At 41.8% G+C, this 19,740-nt stretch overlaps 1 protein-coding gene across 2 annotated transcripts in view; it reads right to left on the reverse strand.

Moving 5' to 3' along the window:
• NPAS3 (neuronal PAS domain protein 3) overlaps positions 1–3,824 on the reverse strand; it is an 845,925-nt gene extending 842,101 nt beyond the window's left edge. For both annotated transcript variants that reach the window (XM_023514390.1, XM_023514389.1), the window contains exon 1: positions 3,754–3,824. In XM_023514390.1, the coding sequence (XP_023370158.1) occupies positions 3,754–3,824 (71 nt within the window). The remainder of the gene's footprint in view (positions 1–3,753) is intronic.
• Between the last annotated feature and the right edge of the window lie 15,916 nt (positions 3,825–19,740).

A 19,740-nucleotide genomic window follows, 5' to 3' on the forward strand; every position in this document is an offset into this window, starting at 1 on the left:
CTCACCCTCGCGCGCCGCCACACACACACCCCCGTCACCCCCACCCCACCCCGGGATCCGGCGGGTGGCAGGTGGGGCACACACCCTCCCGGCGGGGGGCAGCCAAGGCCTAGGCCGGGGGGGACGGGGGGGGAGGACACGCTAGGGGTTCCAGCTTGACCGCTGTGAAAGTATTTCTGGGCATTTTCCAGCTGCTTTGCTCCAGAGCGCTCTCTCGCACGCAGACAGCCCCCCCATTCCCTCCTTCTCTATCTCTCGTCCTCTCTCCCTCTCCCCTTCTCTCTCTCCCTTTCTCCTCCCCTTCTCTCTCTCTCCCTTTCCCTCTCTCTCCTTCTCCCTCTCTCTCTCTCTCTCCGCCCCCCCCCTCTCGTTAGGGGACTGGGAAGCTCGGCTGCCGGCGCAACAACGCCACTCAGTTGCAGTTTCGAACACTTCCTTTCTCTGGAGTATCGCAGCCAGGAGGGGGAAAAAAAGAAAGAGCAAGAGGAACTGGCCGGCCACAAGAGCTCGCTGGGGCAAGACCCAGTCCCAGGAGTGCCTTGAGGGCAGCGGAAATAAATGCATGAGCTGGCCAAGCCAGCAAGCCCAGAGAGTCCCGTAGGCTGGTGCAGCGGCAGCACAGGCACCTTGTGGCTCCCGCGCTCTCAGCGGAGGTCCCAAAGCCTAGGCATCTGCATATTCACCAATGTACGTATGTGCACACCTCAGGGTTCGCAGGTGAATCCCCTGCGTTTGAACGCAGTTAGATACCAAGGCCTCAGGACGTGGGTCCAGGGTCCTGGGACTGGACTGCCAACCTCTGGGATCTCCAGACGCTGCCCCAATTCTACAGTTCAGCAAGGCCTAGAGAAAGGCTGGCTAGTCAGTGAAGTGCCATTGCTGGAATCTCACTACCTGGGTTGACACTGGTCAGATCGTTTTCTCCACTAAACCACTCTGAGTCGTGTGGGTGGCTTTTTACGCAGAGACTTTGGTCAGTCAGGAGTCAACCAGACTCCCAAAAGCATTTGCACCTTTAATGAATTAAAGAGCCTAATGGAACACCTCATTCCTATGAGAGAAAGAGACACCTGAAAAGAGGTCTTGTGTCTCTAGGATTCCAGTAAGGTAGGGCTGGGCGTTGGAAACTTCCAAGGAAAACATAAGTGATTTTCTGCAACCCAGGTGTTGAATCTGCAGGATGATGTTTAAGTTCTTTTTTGGAGTACACTCTACAGGTAGGAGAAAATAAGAATGATTGCGGAATGAACTGAGATAGACAGTGTTGTGTACAAGACATGCATGGGCTGGCAAAGAAGGGGAAAGTTGCCAGTTAGAAGTTTTGGCACCAGGACACCCAGTCAAGGGTGTTTCTGCCCAAAGATGAGAAATGAGAGAAGCTTGTGTTCTACTAACATGTCACTCTTTGCTTGAAAAATCCCCATTGCTAACACTGCCTCAACAGACTAATGAAGTGTCACCATTCACTTAAGCAAACGTCTCCAGGTGGAAACTTCTGTCCTTCAAAACTCCTAAAACCTGACATGTTGGTGATATTGGTGACCCACAATTCTTTGGAGGTGCTAAAGGACAGGGAACTACTGACTCATACCCTACCTCAAATACCTGCTAATAATCATCTTGCCCTCCATGACTTTCTCTCCTGCCCCCCCCCATTAACCGAAATTAAGGACAGTAACAGGTGTCATGATGTCTGAGTACAGAAATCAGAGAAAGCTGCATTTTTCACAGCTATCATTTTCTGTCAAAACAACAGAACATTTTTATGTTCTTGATTTTTATCAAGGGAGGAAATAATACATCCCAAAGGCTAAAGTTTAGAGTTGCTTATTTTTAAAGCCTTAGTTTGTCTTTACTGCAGTGGGATTCAGAAACCGGGTAAGTGGCCCAAATTCAAAGATGAAAGTGGAAAGCACAGCAGGCTCTCAGGTTTGGGGTGTCAGACTACGGGGAGCCACCCTTGGATGCTCCTGACTTGAGGGAAAACTGTACCCAAGAGGCACATGATCTGCATGGTGAAGGACACTAAGACTCAGAGCAACCCTAAAGGATGAAAATTCTAGCCCAATTTATATTTTATAGGTTAGTTCAAGTTCCTCAGTGATCCCCCAGATCGTCCAAAAAGGCCACCTGACATTTCTGACCCCTGACTCCCTACTTCACAGGCCATACTGTTGTAACCATTTCCTTGCACTTCCTAGTTCAAGTACCCACCAGATATGGCTGTCATTTAATTGTTTTATAAATGACAAAAATATATATACCTGAACCATGAAAAGGGAAAATCTAATTCTTTTCTAGTCCTTTATCTTTAAAAGATTCCCAGATCTTTTGTATTAAAGGTTCTTACAATCACTGAAGTAAAACAAGACTGAAATAATTTAAATCAAAAATCTCTTTGACGAGGAATTGCCCATTTTTGAATTATTTTCAAGACTCTTTTTAAAATGTCCGACAATACACAGAGCATATAATGAAGTCATCTACAGAATATCTGCAATACTGGGCATCAACTTGGAAAACAGTCAATGCGTTATGCAAAATCTGCTTTGGTCACTGGGCCATTGGTTAGGAGGCACAAAATGTGGCAGTGATAGATTATCTTAACCTTTTCAGTTTAAATACTGTTTGTTCAAATCAAAGGTTCTCAAATCAATGAAGTTTGAAATACAAGGTAAAAATAGGAACTGTTATTTGAATTATGCATTGTGTATATTTTAAGTTAAATGCCATTGGCAAACTCTCAGATGTTTAATCATGTGCAATCTGGGAAACACAAATATTTAATTTCACACTTTTATGTGTTCTTTTTCCTTCCATCTTTTATAAAACTCAGCCCCACAAATAGGGAGCTAACCTTTCATATGACATTGTTAGTTTTTCTCAGCACATTTTTGTAGATTACGCTTTCAATAAAATCTTGCAACATGAGAAGTTGTCCTTAAAGAAAAACTTTAGTGTTCTGCGACTATTGGTGGTGGTAAATTTTTTTCTCTTTCTTTACTAACTGAATCAGAGAATGTTTACTATCTCAATGTCACAGCTGCAGTTTAAAAAAAATCTATTAAAGTGTTTAGAAGAAATACAAACAAGTAATACTTTAAAACTTCCTTCTCTCTACTGCTAGCCTAACTTTGTAAAATTTGCTTCCTAACTTGTATCTCGGAATCTCAACGCATTTGCATTATAATGCGTTTAAGATGAATACTTAACAGCACGGAACAGACTAGGGTTTCATGCTGCAGATCCCTGTTGTAACAGGTGACATGATAACACTATTATGTAGAATTGCAAGTCTACAGCTACACGTGAAAATTGCTCCTATTCTGTTTGGAAACAAATGATCAATCAGCCTCCAGTGATCAATTGCCCCCTGGCTGTCCGTCAGCGCGGGTCCGTGCTCCGCCGGCATTGAGAAAATTCCGCTGGAAGGGAATGAGGATCCCAAACTTTGCGAGAACACCTTGTGCGGCGTCTCAGACTTCGCTGCAACTCCTCTGCTACTCGGGCGGAGGCTCCGGATTTGGGGCCAGGCAGAGGGCAAAGGATGATTTCACTCCGCCAGGGCACTAGAGTGCTTTTCAATCTGGATTCTGAATTATGTTTTCTTCCTCTTCTGTAGAACTAGGGGCAGGCAAAGTGAGCCCTGGCGATGTGCATGTGTGTTGTAAGACACCAAACAGGAGGCAAAGTGAGTCCCACCCAAGCACCCCGGGGCGGGGGCACTAACCCAGCCCAGGCGGAACTACTCACCGCTGCTGGTAGGAGGTGATGCCCTGGACGTTCTGCGGGGTGCCGTTGGCCGCGGCGCCGGCCCTTCCCATGCCCGCGCCGGCCGGCACCCCCGCGGCCGCCCCGCCGGCCGCCGCGGCCGTCACCTGCACGCTGAAATCCGGAAAGATTCGGATCATCGCCGCGGCTGCGGCCCCCCGGCGCGGCGGCTCTGGGCTCGGGCTGGCGGGGGCTCGGGCTCGGGCTCGGGCGGCGGCAGCAGCAGCAGCGCGAGCAGCGGCGGCGGCAGCAGCGGAGCCAGGCACCAGCCTGCAATCCCATTAGTGAGCCGCGGCCACTGTGCGCGGCGGAGAGGCGCTTTGATGTGCGCGCAGCGGGCTAGGGGGGCCGCGAGCGCGAGGAGGAGGTGCGGGGGGCGTGCGAGGGACTTGCAAACAGCAAAACGTGTCAGGGTGGGGCCTTTTTTCCCTTTTGGGGGGCGGTGGTGCTCCCCCCTCTTTCCAGGATGTTGCTCTCACTGGCTGCTCCGGCTGCGCCGCGCGAGCCCAGCTGAGGGAAGAAGGGAGGGGTGGCGGAGGAAGGATGCACCGAGAGGCTTGGCGAGGACTTGGCCGGTGCGAGGGAATGACGGGCAGCGGAGGGTGCATTTCTTTCCCGCCCCACTCTGTACACACACACACACACACACACACACACACCCTGCGCACTTCCGACCCAAAGTGCAAGACTGAGGCGCGCTCTCCCCTCCTTTCTCTAGAGAAATAACCACCATCCAGGCAGGCTCGCGCCTCCTGCGGCTTCCAGCAACCTGGAATCCAGCCCGCGTGTGCAGGAATGGGGGCAGAGAGCCTCCCTTCCTAGCTGGGACCCCTTTTTGCCCATCTTCTGCACAACAGGCAGCGCGAGGGTTGCCAAGCGCAAGTTGGGTTCCAGGAGAACTTGTACTCAAGGAGGAGGGATGGTGTGCAAAGGCGGGGGTGGGGGGGAGAGAAGCCGCTTTTGTGCAAAGGGGAGTTTGTTCCCTTTATTAGAATGGACTCTTCCCGTTCCTGGTGGGCGGGCGGGGTGGTCCTGGACAAAGTTGTGAGGTGGGCACTGTAGGTCTGGCCAGAGGGATCCGAGAGTGCCCCATGACCCACTTCTCTACGCCCCTTTTGACCGATGAAACGAATAAATTAACAGCCACAATTGAGGCGAACTCTGCAAATTCCAACCACCAGGGAAACAAAAAGAGAAAACACGTGCATTTATTCCTGGCCTCTCTCTCAGTTACTTCTCCACATTGTTACACCAGTGTTTCGTTAGGGGGGTGAGGAGGTATGTTTGTGGTTGGGGTGCGCCTTTTTAAGTGACAACTTACACTCCTCTCCAAGCTAGTGGGTGGGGGCGATGGGAGTCGATCGTTCCTCCACCCCCTCCCCTGGACCCCTGTCGTCCCACTTCCTCCTCTTTCTTCCGGCTTCAGAGCCAGGAGTGGACTTGCAGGCGGTGGGCGCAGTCCCCACTGGGATGCAGGGCTCTGGTTCCGCTCCTCTAGCGCGCGCCACCCTGGCCCCCTTTGCTGGTGTTGCTGGGGTTTCCCCTTCTCGTTCTCGCCTCCTTTCCACTCCCTGCGCGCCAAGGCCGGAGCCCCGCAGTCTCAGCTGGAGGACTAGTGGCCGCCGTGCCTTCAGCACGAACCCAAGTTGGACTAGGCGAAGCGTGGTGACCGCGGCCCCGCCGCCCCAGTCCTCGGCCAATAGCGCCTCGCCCGGCGAGGCACCTGCTTAACCCTTTGAAACTGGGGCGCAGCCGGCCAGCTAGGACACAGAGGGGGCAGGATCTACCCGCCGAAAGTTACCAAGGCCGACAGTGACAGAGGCCGCCCAACCAAGCGTCCCCGTACACGGTCTAGGGGCCAGACGCCTGCCCTCGCCGTAGTCCAGGACGTCCCCTCCTACACTGATGGCTCTCAGGAAATAGCCAAGCCTCACAAAGGCTAGTCCGTGGCCCCGCGGCGTCCCGCGCCTGCCGGGGCAACCTCTGAACTCCCCTAACCCAAGTCAGTTTCCGGAGGAGCCTCCCGCGCCCGGCAGCCGCAGGGAAACAGAGGGAGGGAGCCCCAGCTCTCGCTGGCCGAGCCCATGGCGCAGCTGCGTTTCCATTTTCCTCTCAAAGAAAATGCTTTGGACGGCAGATAATACCAGGAGATATGAAACTGCTTCGTCCCCCACGTGTTGCACGTAAAAAGAATTGTAATGAGCATCTGGGGCTTGTGCGAGGGATCCCATAAGTTCGTTGAAGACCTAACCGAGGTCCTGACTACCTCCTTCCCGGCAAAGGGTCGTTTTCTAATTTAATTTTCTTAAGATTCATTTTGGGGATACTTATGTTGAGTGGCCAAACGCAAGATCTTCGGACCGGGTTGAGACCGAGGGGGCTGTGGCTGGGCGGGTGGAAAGCCGCCGGGTCCGGATCTGCTGACAGAAGGGGGTCCTGGTCCTACGCGGAGCACAGCGGCGGGGCCTCGCGACTTGACTGGGATCTCTCTACTCTCCTTCCCCACCTCTCAGGCTCAGGGCGGGATCTGAAGAGATCTCAAATACCACTCACAGGCTCTGCGCAGGCTTTCCTGTGGTAAGAAATGGGAGTCCGTGCCAATTCTAGAAAGGCTGGGAATGTCTTAGGGGTTGGGAAAAGTTTCCTTCTCTGCACAGGTCAAGGCCAGCAGTACTGTAAGCCACCGGAAGCCCAACCTGTCAATGACTGATGAATGAAGCTAGAAATGAACACGATGTAGGCAGTGGCTGTCTATAAAGTAGCCTCTGTCTGAATTGCTGCCCACTGTGGTGTGGGGCTGTGCCTGCCACAAACGTCCAGGCCGGCTAGTTGAGGAGGCTTCCAGCAAGTGCCTCTTGCCTCCACGTGTTTTGGACTCCAGCAATGTAATGCAGTGTTCCAAGCTAGATCCTGCTGACCCAGAGGCTGTCCCAATGTGCCACATGAGACAAAAGAGGGAAAACGCCCTCTTTGGCCAAAACAGAACTTTTAGAAAATTATTTTGTAAATAATTTAAAGTCTGTAAGCACAATCAACAGTGAGTTATGTTTCCATACCACTAACACTTCTGCTCTTTGTTTCCATGGCCAGAGGAATTCTATGGCTAGAGGCTAGAAGTTACTTTTATTCACTACTTATTTTATAGACTAGTTGGGACTGAAATCTGTCACCCTCTTTCCTTTCTCTTTTGCGGAGGGGGGCAATTTTTTTCTTGGAAGCCCAAAGGACAGATTTTTTTCAATAGAAGAACTATGTGAGATCTATTTGTAAAACACTTAAAACTACATAAGCTGAAGCCTCTTTAACTATATACTATTAAAATAGTTTAATGAGCACATTCAACTAAGCTCTAAGCTACCAATTATCCACATTTAAGAGAAATCATATAGTGCCTGCCTTCCAAAATCTTTCTTTTCTAAAGCAAGAATATACAAAAGACTTAAAATGCATTTGCACAGTAGGTTGCCTTACCGTGCACGTTATGTCTGTTTGTTTGTTTTTGTTGTTATTGTTTGTTTTGGTTTAGACAGAAGTCTCACTTTATCACCCTCAGTAGGGTGCTATGGCGCCACAGCTCACAGCAACCTCCAACTCCTGGCTTGGGCAATTCTCTTGCCTCAGCCTCCCGAGTAGCTGGGACAGATGCCCACCACAATGGGTATTTTTCTGTTGCAGTTTGGCTGGGGCCGGGTTGGAACCCGTCACCCTCGGTGTATGGGGCCAGCGCCCTACCCACTGAACCACAGGCGCCATCCCATTTGTTTCTGTTTTTTATCCTGATATGCATGGTTTGGGAAGGTCAGTTGGCATTCATGAGAAACTAATTCCTTATTGGATCTGCTTATCTCCATGTTCGTTAAGGACCTTAAGGAAAATATAAGTTTATTCTCTCATTAGTAATTCAGATTTCATTACTCTGATCCTTCAGTTGAAATCTTTACATGCTGGCAGCTGTTTTGAAATATTTTGAAGGTTGCTTTGGCGTTCACCCAACCAACAGGGCTGCAGTTAGGACTAAACTGTACACTCTCTCATTTTATAGTTCCCTCCAAATCTACATTTTAGTGTATACAGAGAGAGAGAAAATGAGTCTGTGATGTTTTAACCCTGAGTACATGTATACTACGTATGTGTGTGTGTATATATATATATACACATTAGCACATATACATATGCAGCTGTCACAATTACATATTTAAATCTTCATCCTTGTTGTCAATCAATGTGGCTTTTGCTCATATAATAAAAATATCTATTCTCTGGGGATTAATTTCCACTTAAATGGTCTGGCTTTGAATTTTCACTATTTGCTGTCAGAGGCTGCCAATGACAGATTCTGAGGAGCCTATAAGCTTGGTTGTATCTAATTTTTGCTTTACTTTGGTCAGATATTTAGGAGGAAAATAAAACAATATACAGTGATCACAATGAGGTAAAGCAAACAGAAAATAAGTGAAATAAAAACATTATATGTAAAGGCTAAAAATAAGTAATGCTTTACTCTGTTGATGTTTTTATGACGTGATTACACAGCAATAAGGGATTTGTTTTCCTACAAAGAAACTTATGCAATAATTTACAACAATCTGACCCTTTATCATGGGAAGAGCCATGAACTGGTATTGCAGGTCCCTTCATATCCTGGGAGGAAGATTTTCATGCTATAGAGGGGTTAAATATTTGATTTTACCAAGCAATTTTCCAATGTTGCTCTTCAGTGCTATTGAATTCTAGCTCTTACTGATGAATTGTCCATGCTATTAATATATCTTGAGTCCATTCAAAAGCAAAACAATAATGTCTAAGGGGGAAAAAGAGTAACATAAACTTAGCAACATAGTCTTTCTTAATATTCCACATGAGAAACTAAGAGATTAAGAGAGAAGAGCTCATGCATTATTGCTTATAATATGTATATATGTATGTGTGTCCATCTATAAGAGTTCTAAGTATTTTTTCATATTAGCACTAATATTTCAAACACTGTGATATCTCAAGCTATTATGCTAAACTGATTCTCAGAGGGCTTTATAAATATATAGCTAGAAAGAGAAGAGGTTTAGTTGGAAGAGAAGGAAATCTTTTAGCTATATATTTTTTTAACTCAGTAGCAGGCAGGTAGGAAAGGAGCTATTTAGAAAAATTAGTGTGAATAGGGGTTTTAGAAATCCATATAATTATTTTAGTTAAAATATTCACACATTGTGGCACATAGTATTCCAAAGTACATGCAAATCAATAAAATCCAGCTGAAAGATAAACCTAGACTTAAATGCAAAATAACCAAATACTCTCAATGTATATAAAAGATAAATTTGTCTTTAAACAATCTTTAAGTTTGCTTTTGTTTATTTTTTATGATAATGGGTTTGATTTTGCAGTTGAAATAATTCTAAATTTTAGGGAAATTATTTTAAATTCACCTGCTAGAATGCAGTGGCACAATTAGTCCCAAATGTTGGTTCCCGTTTACTGATTCTGTTACTGTCAGCAGAGGTAGAACTTGCAGGGAGCCACTAAAATATGAGCTGGTATCTGCATCACAGAGGCAGCAATCCATACTGGGTTTTGTTTCAGGGAAAATTATGCACCGTGCTAACTGGAACTTCCATTTCTATTTGACTTGGTTCTTCCAAGTAGGCATACCCATGTAGTCAATATATTTTTTTCTTCACTACAACTTCTTTTTGTTTGCAAAATTACCAGTTCAATGCCTGATGGCTGAAGAAGTAATTCATTGTTTTTGAATTGAAAATTTTTTCAAAATGAAAACAACCATGGTAGATGAACTTTTACATTAATCTTTATTTTTTGGTAGGATAGGACACTATATAAATCTAATCGCATGGCAAATCAAACAAATGGTTTTATTCAGCTCTATGCTGAGACAACCATTCTATTTTTATTAAATAGTTATGTCTCTTCAATTTTGGGGGATGGTTCTCAGAGTTTAAGGGATACCATATTTACAAAAGAGGTTTATTAAAACACAAATTCCTAGGCTTTACCTCCACAAAATCTTCTTCTGTAAAGCTGGGGTGGGGCCAATAATTGCATTTCTAACAAATTCCTAGGTCATGCTGATGCTACTGGTCCAGGCACCACATTTGAGAACCACTGACCTACAGTGTTTATGACCAAAGACCTGAAATTTTCTTTGCACTCTAAGTAATCAAAGAGCAAGTTATTGAAGCTCTCCTGGCCTCAGCAACCTGGTGTGAATTCAGTCCAACAAAAGATATTTGTTCTGTATGGTCAGAATTAAAATACAGTTTCTTCCTTTGGAGAACCAAGAGTTTCTTAGCAGAGGTACATATATATAAATAAATAAGTTGTAATAAGGTATGATAAGGGCAATAGATTTATGTAAAAAGTACAAAAGTGGCACAGGCCTTGAGAGCTCAGCCAGAATGGGAAGAGTGGTAGGTAATACATGGTCAAGAGCATGACGTGAGAATCATGCATTCTGGGATGAAAGTGGTTCTACCGTTCACAAGCTGAGTGACTTCAAGCAATTTGTTTACTTTCTCCAAGCTTCAGTTGCTTTATTTGTAAAACAAATCATATAATTCTAAAAGAGGATTATTGTAGGGAGCAATTGGTATAAAGCATATAAAGTGCTTGGTACAGTGCTTGGCTCATGTTAATCATTCAATGCAAGGTAATTGGTCCCATGAGAACAATTTCTACGTTCTTTACTGAGTTCTTTTTCATAGAGATGTAAAAGGTCTTGATGATTACCCAGGTAAGTTATGAAATATTACATGTTTATGAATGTAATTTATTTGTGAATATAAACAAGTCTGAATAGTTATCTGTCCTAAACTCTAACAGATATACCTGCAATTATAAGTGAGTGACTAACTTTTCGATTGAAGTTGAAAAATACACCAGATAAAAGTACTGCAAGCATTCCCCAAAGTTGGGAGCACTTTCCTAAAGGCTTAAGTTCCATGTTATACAAAAGTAAGTAAACCTCTGGCATCAACCATGTACAGGAAGTGAAAAGGCTTGAAATAAAATAGCTTCACAAAGTGAAGGTACAATTCAGGTAACATATCCTATTATTGGTAATTATGTGAAAGAAGAATATTCAGGTTTCATTTCAAATCTTTTGAATCAATGAGGGTAAGAATATGTGTAATCTTTCTCTAGAGTATCCTTTAGTGTAATGATTCACAAACATTTTTGTCTCAAGTCACTTTTAACTCTTAAAAATTTTTGAGCCACTAAAAGAGATTTGAATTACATGCATAACACTGCCTTGATTTAATATTTACTGTATTCAATGTTGAAACATATATGTAAAAGCTATTAGTTCATTTAAAAATAATGATAAATTCATTACATAAATAATAATCTTTATAAACATGGATTATTTTTATCCAAAACAAAATGAATAGAAGAGTGTTTTTTTATTTTTATTTATCTTTTCTTTTTCTTTGAGACAGAGTTTCACTTATTAACCCTCGGTAGAGTACTATGAAATCACAGCTCACAGCAACCTCCAACTCCTTGGGCTTAGGCGATTCTCTTGCCTCAGCTTCCCAAGTAGCTGGGACTACAGGCACCTGCTACAACGCCTGGCTATTTTTTGTTGCAGTTTGGCTGGGGCTGGGTTTGAACCCACTACCCTCGGTATATGGGGCCGGTGCCCTACTCACTGAGCCACAGGCGCCACCCAGGAGTATTTTTTAATATTGTTGGTTCTCTGTAATATCTGGCTTGGTAGAAGACAGTCAGATTCCCATATCTCTTCTACCCTCAGTCTCTTATAATGCTGGTTGTTTTAGTTCATGAAGAAAATCCAGCCTTGCACAAGATGTAGTGAGAAAAAAGATAAGTTAAACAGTCTTTTCAAATAATTGTAGATATTCTTCTTTGTTGTTACACCAAAAATCAACAAGTAGTATTTTAAAAGTTACTTATACAGTGAGATCCGTAATCTAAAGAAAGTTTTCAAGCTTTGGTTATTAAAACTTATTGATCTGTAGATTTTTGTTGTCCATGCATGATTTTTTATCATCATACATTGATAGTTTTTAAAACATTGACTAACTGGTTATGCAAAGCTTCTAAATATTGACATGTTTCATTGCACAGTATCACAAAGTCACATTTGCTAATATCACTACCAATCTGATTAGTAAAGTCTTTTAAGCATTGGGAATCTGTCAAGTTCACAATGGCAGATACAAGTCTCCTCAGATTCTAATTTTCACTTGAAAGCTCGAATATTATTATGCAATCAAGTACTCTCATAGTTTTTATCGTTTGTCATATTATTATCTTTGAACTAATAGACACATTTTATTCATTTTCAAGAAATTTGGCAGATACCAAATACCCAAGTCTGAATAAATATAGTTTGTCATTCTTTCAAGTATAAATGATGTTCATTGAAAATGGTGGCTAGTTCAGCTTGCAACTCAAACAACTGACTGTACAGTGATGTTTGGGAGATACTCATTATAACTAGTATACACCAAAAGTGCTTTACGTGTACTCCCAATTCATCAAAAAGAACATTTTAAAAATGTGTGTATAAGGGTTCAGATTTAATAAAGTTAATAATTTTTACTGTTTCATCAAGGACATTGTTAATTGGCACTGGCAACGTTTTTCTATGTGTAGCAGGACAGAACACAGTGGTACCTGGCACGGTTGGGTGCCACTGCCTTGATTCATGCTTGCTCCCCAACAGTTTTACTCACCATTATGTTAGTGTTGTCCGTGCAAATGTCCACAGTAAAAAGGACAAATAATATCTTTGTATATAAAATAGTTTTGACCTCAAGGGCAGCCCAAAAGATTCCTCAGCCCACACTTTGGGAATTTCTGTTTTAAGAGTAGGCAATTCTCAGGTTGTTAGTATGACTAATAAATAAAAAGTTTATACTCTCTTTTTGCTATATATTTTTGAAGTATGAAAATGTATTTTGCATTGCTTTGCTATCTAGTTATATACTGATTATTACCAGTGTTATACTTAGATTTTTTTTTTGAGGCGGGATCTCACCCTTTCAGCCACACTGAAGGTCAGCGGTGGTATCATAGTTCACTGCAGTCTCCCGCTCTCAAGCCCACACAATCATCCTGCCTTACCTTGTTGTGTAGCTGGAACTATAGGCACATGCCATCACACTTGGGTACTTTTCCTATCTATCTCTCTGTCTCTCTATCTATCTATCTTAGAAACAAAGTCTTGCCTTGTTGCCTATTTTGGCCTTGAACTCCTGGCCACAATTGATCTTTGTCCCTCAGCCTCCCAAAGTGCTGGGATTATAGGTGTGAGCCACGGCACTCAGCCAAGGGTTTTGCTTTTTTTGCAGAACTTACAAAGAAGTACTTATCCAGGCAGTGGGTAAAGTTTTAACCAAAGCAATATAAATACTTAATGTTAAAGACCCGGGATCAGAAACTTAATTTTGGGAAAAATTAGAATACAGAAATCAGAATAACATTTCTGAAAGAGAGAGATGAAGCACAGAGGAGCTAGACTGTTTTCTGTATCAGAAAGAAGTTTTCCATCACTCAGTCCCTGAAGAGGTCCATCTTTGAAGGTGCTGAGTCTCCAGGACTTGAAATGTATTTTAGCAGAACAAAAGGACTACCTTCTAAGAATTCAGATGAGAAATTTTTGTACTGAGGGTCTATTGGAATCAATTTCCTCTAAGTTTATAATGTGTGTAGACATGATCTTTAATCATATCTCTTCTATACCACAAGCAAAACATTACAACACTGTTTTCAAAGTGTTGTACAATCTTTCAATTGTGGTTTTCACAGGCAACCACAAATAATTTCTCTGTGTTTATTCTCAGGCAGGAAGATTTCTTCAAAATGGAAAAACATACTGAATTTTTATGCAAAGTATCTTCACTTTCTCAAAAAGAGAAAGGAAGAAATCTGTAATTTAAGTATTCACAAGAATTAAATTTATTTAAGTACCCTGGACAGCTGCTGCTCATGATACAGACCAAATGGGGCAACTCAACCTTTTGAAGGTTGTTTTGTAACTACTTGTTATTAGTGACTCATAATCAAAAGTATTTATCAAAGAGATTATAAACCACTGAAGAATTAATCATTTAAAATATAAATGAATATAATCTTGTCCAAAAAATTATATTCTGTCAGATATATCCTTGATGAAAATTCTAGAACCAGTAGACTTACTTATTATAGAGACAACATTTCAGCTTTTGTATCTCAGGGGAATCAAGAAAGGATGCATGTCAGAGAAATGTTATCTGTGCACTTTTGCACAAACTAACACACTAACATAACTTCTAACTATACTTATTTTGACTGAGAAATGATCTCTCCTAAAAAGTGACTTGTATAGTCTCAGACGAAAAATATAAACTTGAGGAGGATTTGCTGAGAATTATAACTTATCGTATATGAAGGGAAACATCTAAACCAAGTGCTCAAATTGTTAAAATTTTTCCAATCTTTTTTGTTTGACCTTGAAAAGTGATAGGAAGTTTTTTTTCAAGACAGAGTCTCACTCTGTTGCCCAGGCCAGAGTACCATGGAGTCAGCTTAGCTCAGAACAATCTCAAACTCCTGGGCTCAAGCCATCCTCCTGCCTCAGTCTCCCAAGTAGCTAGGACTGCAGATGCCTGCCACAATGCCCAACTAATTTTTTCTATTTTTATTAGAGACAGGGGTCTCACTCTTGCTCAGGCTGGTCTTAAACTCCTAAGCTCAAGCGACCCTCCCACCTCAGCCTCCTAGGATTGCTAGGATTACAGGTCTGAACCACCACACTTGGCCAGATATGAAGTATTTTCACTTAGAAATTTCCTTGTTGCTAAATATCTTTGCTTACTGTGATTCCTCATTTTAATCTTTTTTCTAAAAAGAAATATTACAGCACAGAAGGAAAACGTAATGTATGTGAAGTCATCTTAGCTTTGTGTCACAGAAAACCAAAGTAATAGTTGCTTATATGTAGTAGAAGTTTATTTCTCTCTCACGTAAACATTTAAAAGTAGATGTGATCCAAGACAGTTGTACTCTATATTCAGGAATCTGGTTCTTTCTATCTTGTCACTCCACCATCTCTAGGATGTTAAACTAGTTCATATACTTTAAAGTGATCAGCTACCACATCCACATTGTAGACAGTAGGACAGACGTACCAGGAATGAGGGAGAGAGAGAGAAGGGCAGGTATATTTCTCTAGGGAACGTGCTTTGAAAGTGGCATGTTCTAGCCTCACATCTCATTGGGCAAAATTTAGTTACATGGCCATCAATAGCTGCATGATAAGCTGGGAAGTGAAGTCTATATTACAGAGTCATGTGGCCAGATAAAAATCAAGAGTTCTATTATTATAGAAGAAGGGGACAGTTTAAAACTCCACTTGAAATTAAGAGACAAACAGAAACACACTTAATCTGCAATTAAAATATTAGAAGTAAATCTTCAATAAAGCTAATGAGGATTAATGTTCAACAGTCTTTATTTGAAATCCAGTAATAACCAAATTCAAAATTATTCACCAGGGAAGCAGATAAAGATGCACTTCTGATTGTCAGTGAAGCCACAGGGGAAGGGATACTGGAGTAAAATATAATGACATTTTTCCTTTTGTTAAAAAAAAAAGGGAGACCCAAATTTCTAAAAATTCTAGTAAAATAAGAAATTTTGTATTTTGAAGTATAATTATCATTTTATTTTTATGATGGAACTTAAGTCCAAGCAAATGTGCTTAAGTGACTATTATTTATTCAATAGTAAAATAATATAAAAAATCAAAATTATTGGCAGGGTGTGGTGGCTCACACCTGTAATCCTACCACTCTGGGATGCTGAGGTGGGAGGACTGCTAGAGCTGAGGAGTTAAAGACCAGTATGAGTAAGAACAAGACCCTATCTCTACTAAAAACAGAAAAAATCAGCCAGGTGTGGTGGTATGTGCTTGTAATCCCAGGTACTTGGTCCCAGCTACTCAGGAGGCTGAGGCAAGAGGATTGCTTGAGCCCAGGAGTTTGAGTTTGCAGTGAGTTATGATGAAGCCACTGTACTGTACCCAGGGTGACAGAGTGAGACTCTGTCTCAAAAAAAAAAGAAAAAGAATCAAAATTATTCCATCACCATGCTTACACTTTGATGAATTTAGAGAAAAGATATATTCAAGGATTCCAAGAAAGGATAGAAGAAGCTATGGGTATTCAACAGTTTGAGAGTGAGCAAACGCCCTGTTGGTGATCTCAGATGTCCCACCATTTCCAATCTAGTTCTGCACAAATACAAGATGTGTCTACGGAATAATTTAATCCTTTCAAATACTCTACCAAAGACTCTCTTACTTTCAGCTTGAGTTTATTTTAAACTTTTATCTATACTACAGGTTTCTTTGCAAGCACGTTTTGATATCACACACACTGTTCCTACCATTTGAAAGTTATAATGGAAGTCACACTAACGCCTCAGCTATTTAAAAACTAGTTTAGTAAATTCCATCTAGAAGAGAGAAAACTTGAGTCAGAGTTCCTGGGTTTTAATCTTGGCCAGAAACTTGGGGGATATTACTTAACCTGTCAGAGATGGTTTCTTTGGATTGATTGATTTCCTTCCATTGATGCATGATTTTATTTCAACCAACAGTCCTTGAGCACCTGCTACATACCAGGTATTCTTTTAAGCAGCGGAGCCCACACAGTGTAACACAAAGCCCCTGCCCCTATGGAGCTTTCACTATAGGTGAGAGGAGGCAGCAAGGAGCAAATGTCTGTAAAAGTCAGAAAGGACACCTGGCAGGCTTGTTTCAAGGATGCAGTAAGGTAAACAATAAAAGAGCTTAACACAGTCCCTGGCTGCAAATGTCCTTATCAGTATAAGCAATTAGGGGTAGTATTGTGTGGATTTGGGAATAGAATAAATGAATTTTTGAATTTACAGTAATAGCCCATAATGAAGATTTTATTCCTATATTCTAATCGATATTTTGTAAAAAATAATTTTTTTAAATCCTCAGTTCCAATTATTTCAATATCTAATGGGAAATAATCTCATATTTAATAAAATTTGTACCTTTCTCTCTCCCATTACTCTGACTTTTCAGGATAAAATACATTTTTTTCTTTTTTTTTGAGACTGAGTCTCAAGCTGTAGTCCTCCATAGAGTGCCGTGGTGTCACAGCCCACAGCAACCTCAAACTCTTAGGCTTAAGTGATTCTCTTGCCTCAGCCTCTCAAGTAGCTGGGACTACAGGCACCCAGCACAACACCCAAATATTTATTTTGTTGTTATTATTGTCGTCCCAGCTGGCCCGGGCTGGGTTAGAACCCACCAGCCTCGGAGTATGTGGCCAGCGCCCCACCCACTGAGCTACAGGCACTGCCTAGGATAAAATATATTCTTAAAAATATGCTCATAAAGAATAGGGTTAGGGGCGGGGGGAGGATGGGTAGAGGGAGAGCAATTGGTGGGATCACGTCTATGATTTATCCTATGGGGGTACATGTGAGCCTTTCTAAATGTAGAATATAAATGTCCTAACACAATAACTAAGAAAATGACATGAAGGCTATGTTAACCAGTTGGATGAAAGTATTTCAAACTGTATATAGAAACAACACACTGTATCCCATGATAGCATTAATGTACACAGCTATGATTTAATAAAAAAAAAGAATTAATAATGTGAAAATGGGTAAAGAAATGAAAATGAAAAACTAATATTTCTTGTTGGTCTGCTGCTGGTAAGTTACTGTCAGGTATTCTATACATACTATCTCTTTTTATCCCCCCAGAAACTCTATATAAAACATATGATTACGCCCACTTTTACAGATGAAAAAACTTTATAAATTGCTATCGACTCTAGAAAAGACTTGGAACAACTAAAACGTTTTCAACATAACATCTATTTTAGTTTGTAGTTATTATTTTACAAATAATTGTCCACATATACTTTTCCTATACGAAACAAAGGAATGTAACACCATCAACCAGACTGAGAAGGTAAATTATGTCCTAATATGTCCTAATAATTATTTGGCTTATAATAAACCATGCTTTTTTTAACTTTCCCTATTAGGTTAATTCAGTTATGATGTAAAGTAGTCATAACATTCAGGTTCAATGGAGAATGCTTATAGAAATTCTAGTTTCTTTCCCCCCCATCGGGAAATCACAGCAATGGCATAGATCAGTGGTTCTCAACCAGTGGTCACCAACCATCATCATCATCATCACCACCTGGGAACTTGTTAGAAATGGCTATGGTTATATAAACACAAATACTCTGAAAGCATTTATACTTTTGCCTATAAGGTGACCTTGGAAAATACCTTGAAAATTATTAAAATAAACTTTACAAAACTCTGCAGTTAAAGTTTTTTTTAAAGTGCAAATTTGGCTGGGCACATTGCCTCAAGCCTGTAAGCCTACTACTCTAGGAAGCTGAAGCGGTGGATTGCTTGAGGTAAGGAGTTCGAGACCACCCTGAGCAAGATCGAGACCCCTATCTCTAATGAAAATAGAAAAACTAGCCAGGCATTGTGGCAGGTGCCTGTTGTCACAACTACTTGGGAGGTTGAGGCAGGGAGATCACTTGACCCCAAGACTTTGAGGTTGCTGTGAGCTATGACACCACGGCATTCTCTGAGGGACACAGAGACCCTGTCTCAAAAAAAAAAAGTGTAAATTCTCAGCTCTCACTTATTGAATAAAAAACTCTGAACATGGGACCAGCAATCTATGTTCTAAAATGCCTTCTAGGTGATTATGAAGTACTCTAAAGTTTAAGGGTCACTGGCATAGATAATTACTGATCAACAATGTTATAGACCATTATAGTCCTCTTTTCTCTGAGGCAAGACTTTCTCTCCCTAGCTAAGAAAATGTATGTCATTGGTTTCTTCTTGTGTAAAGAGAGAACAAAAAAGAAGATATTTCTTTAAAGACACAAAATTTCAAAATATCAGCAACTTGGGAGCTGCGCTGATGGTAAAACCAGAGCAAACATTTCAAAGGCAACCAATTCCAGTTCCCTGTTAAATTCTTCTGCTTCTAAAATGGTAGGGAGTATACTCTGAAGACTCAGGATCCTGCAAGTACAGAAGAGCAAAGCAAAAAAAAAGATTGAGGAGGGAGCCTCACAAATGCGCGTTAGAGGCTGCCTTTCCTACCTGGAGGGCCAGAGAGAACGGGCCTGTTCAATATGTAGGAGGCCAGAGAGCAGGATTGGTTTGTTAAGGCTGTCACTGAGATTAGAGCTTCCCGGAGCTCCTGTCCTAACATCAAGTCAATTTCTTGCTAAACTCATTCTCATTTTAAATGGGAAAAAGATTAGACTGTTGAGTGCTTGGGGAAAAATATAAAACTGGCTGGTAGGCAAGCTTTCTTTTTAAAAAGAAAATTTCTCTCAGCCTTCTGAACTCAAAGATAGCTTAATAAAAGCAACAGAGAAGACTAAAACCAGAGGAAGAAAAAAAGAAGAGGGAAGAAAAAAGGAAACCAGACCTCCCTTAAAATCAGCGTGTGTTAAATATTAGTGAAAGAAAACACCTTCAAAGTTCTCACAGAGGTACTGCTGAGACAGCGGAAGAGACTAACGAATAATTCCAAATCATATTTGGATGTTTTAACTTCATAAAAACATGGGAAACCATGACTAAGGATCCAAAAACATGCTTTAAAAAAAAGCAACCATACTGCTCACATGCACACTGGCCCGTGTGTGATGTGGGTGCCTTCCTCACCACCTCATCAGAAACTCCTCTGAAGGAGACCTGTTGCAGACACGTGTATAACTGGAAGAGGCCAAAGATCACTAAATTTTATTTTCATACAAAAGTGAAAGGTAGTAAAGGAGAGACTCCTGAAAGTTAGCTTTTCACCTGGCCTGTTCGCTCTGGGCCATGGCCTACAGTCTAGTTTGGAGAAACTTAGAGAAACTTCTGGTGTTATCAACAGGGCACAGGTGAACAATGTCTATGAACTAAGCT

The sequence above is a fragment of the Otolemur garnettii genome, unplaced genomic scaffold (assembly GCF_000181295.1).
Source record: "Otolemur garnettii isolate 467f Iridium unplaced genomic scaffold, OtoGar3 scaffold00052, whole genome shotgun sequence".
In the NCBI taxonomy this organism is placed as follows: domain Eukaryota; kingdom Metazoa; phylum Chordata; class Mammalia; order Primates; family Galagidae; genus Otolemur; species Otolemur garnettii.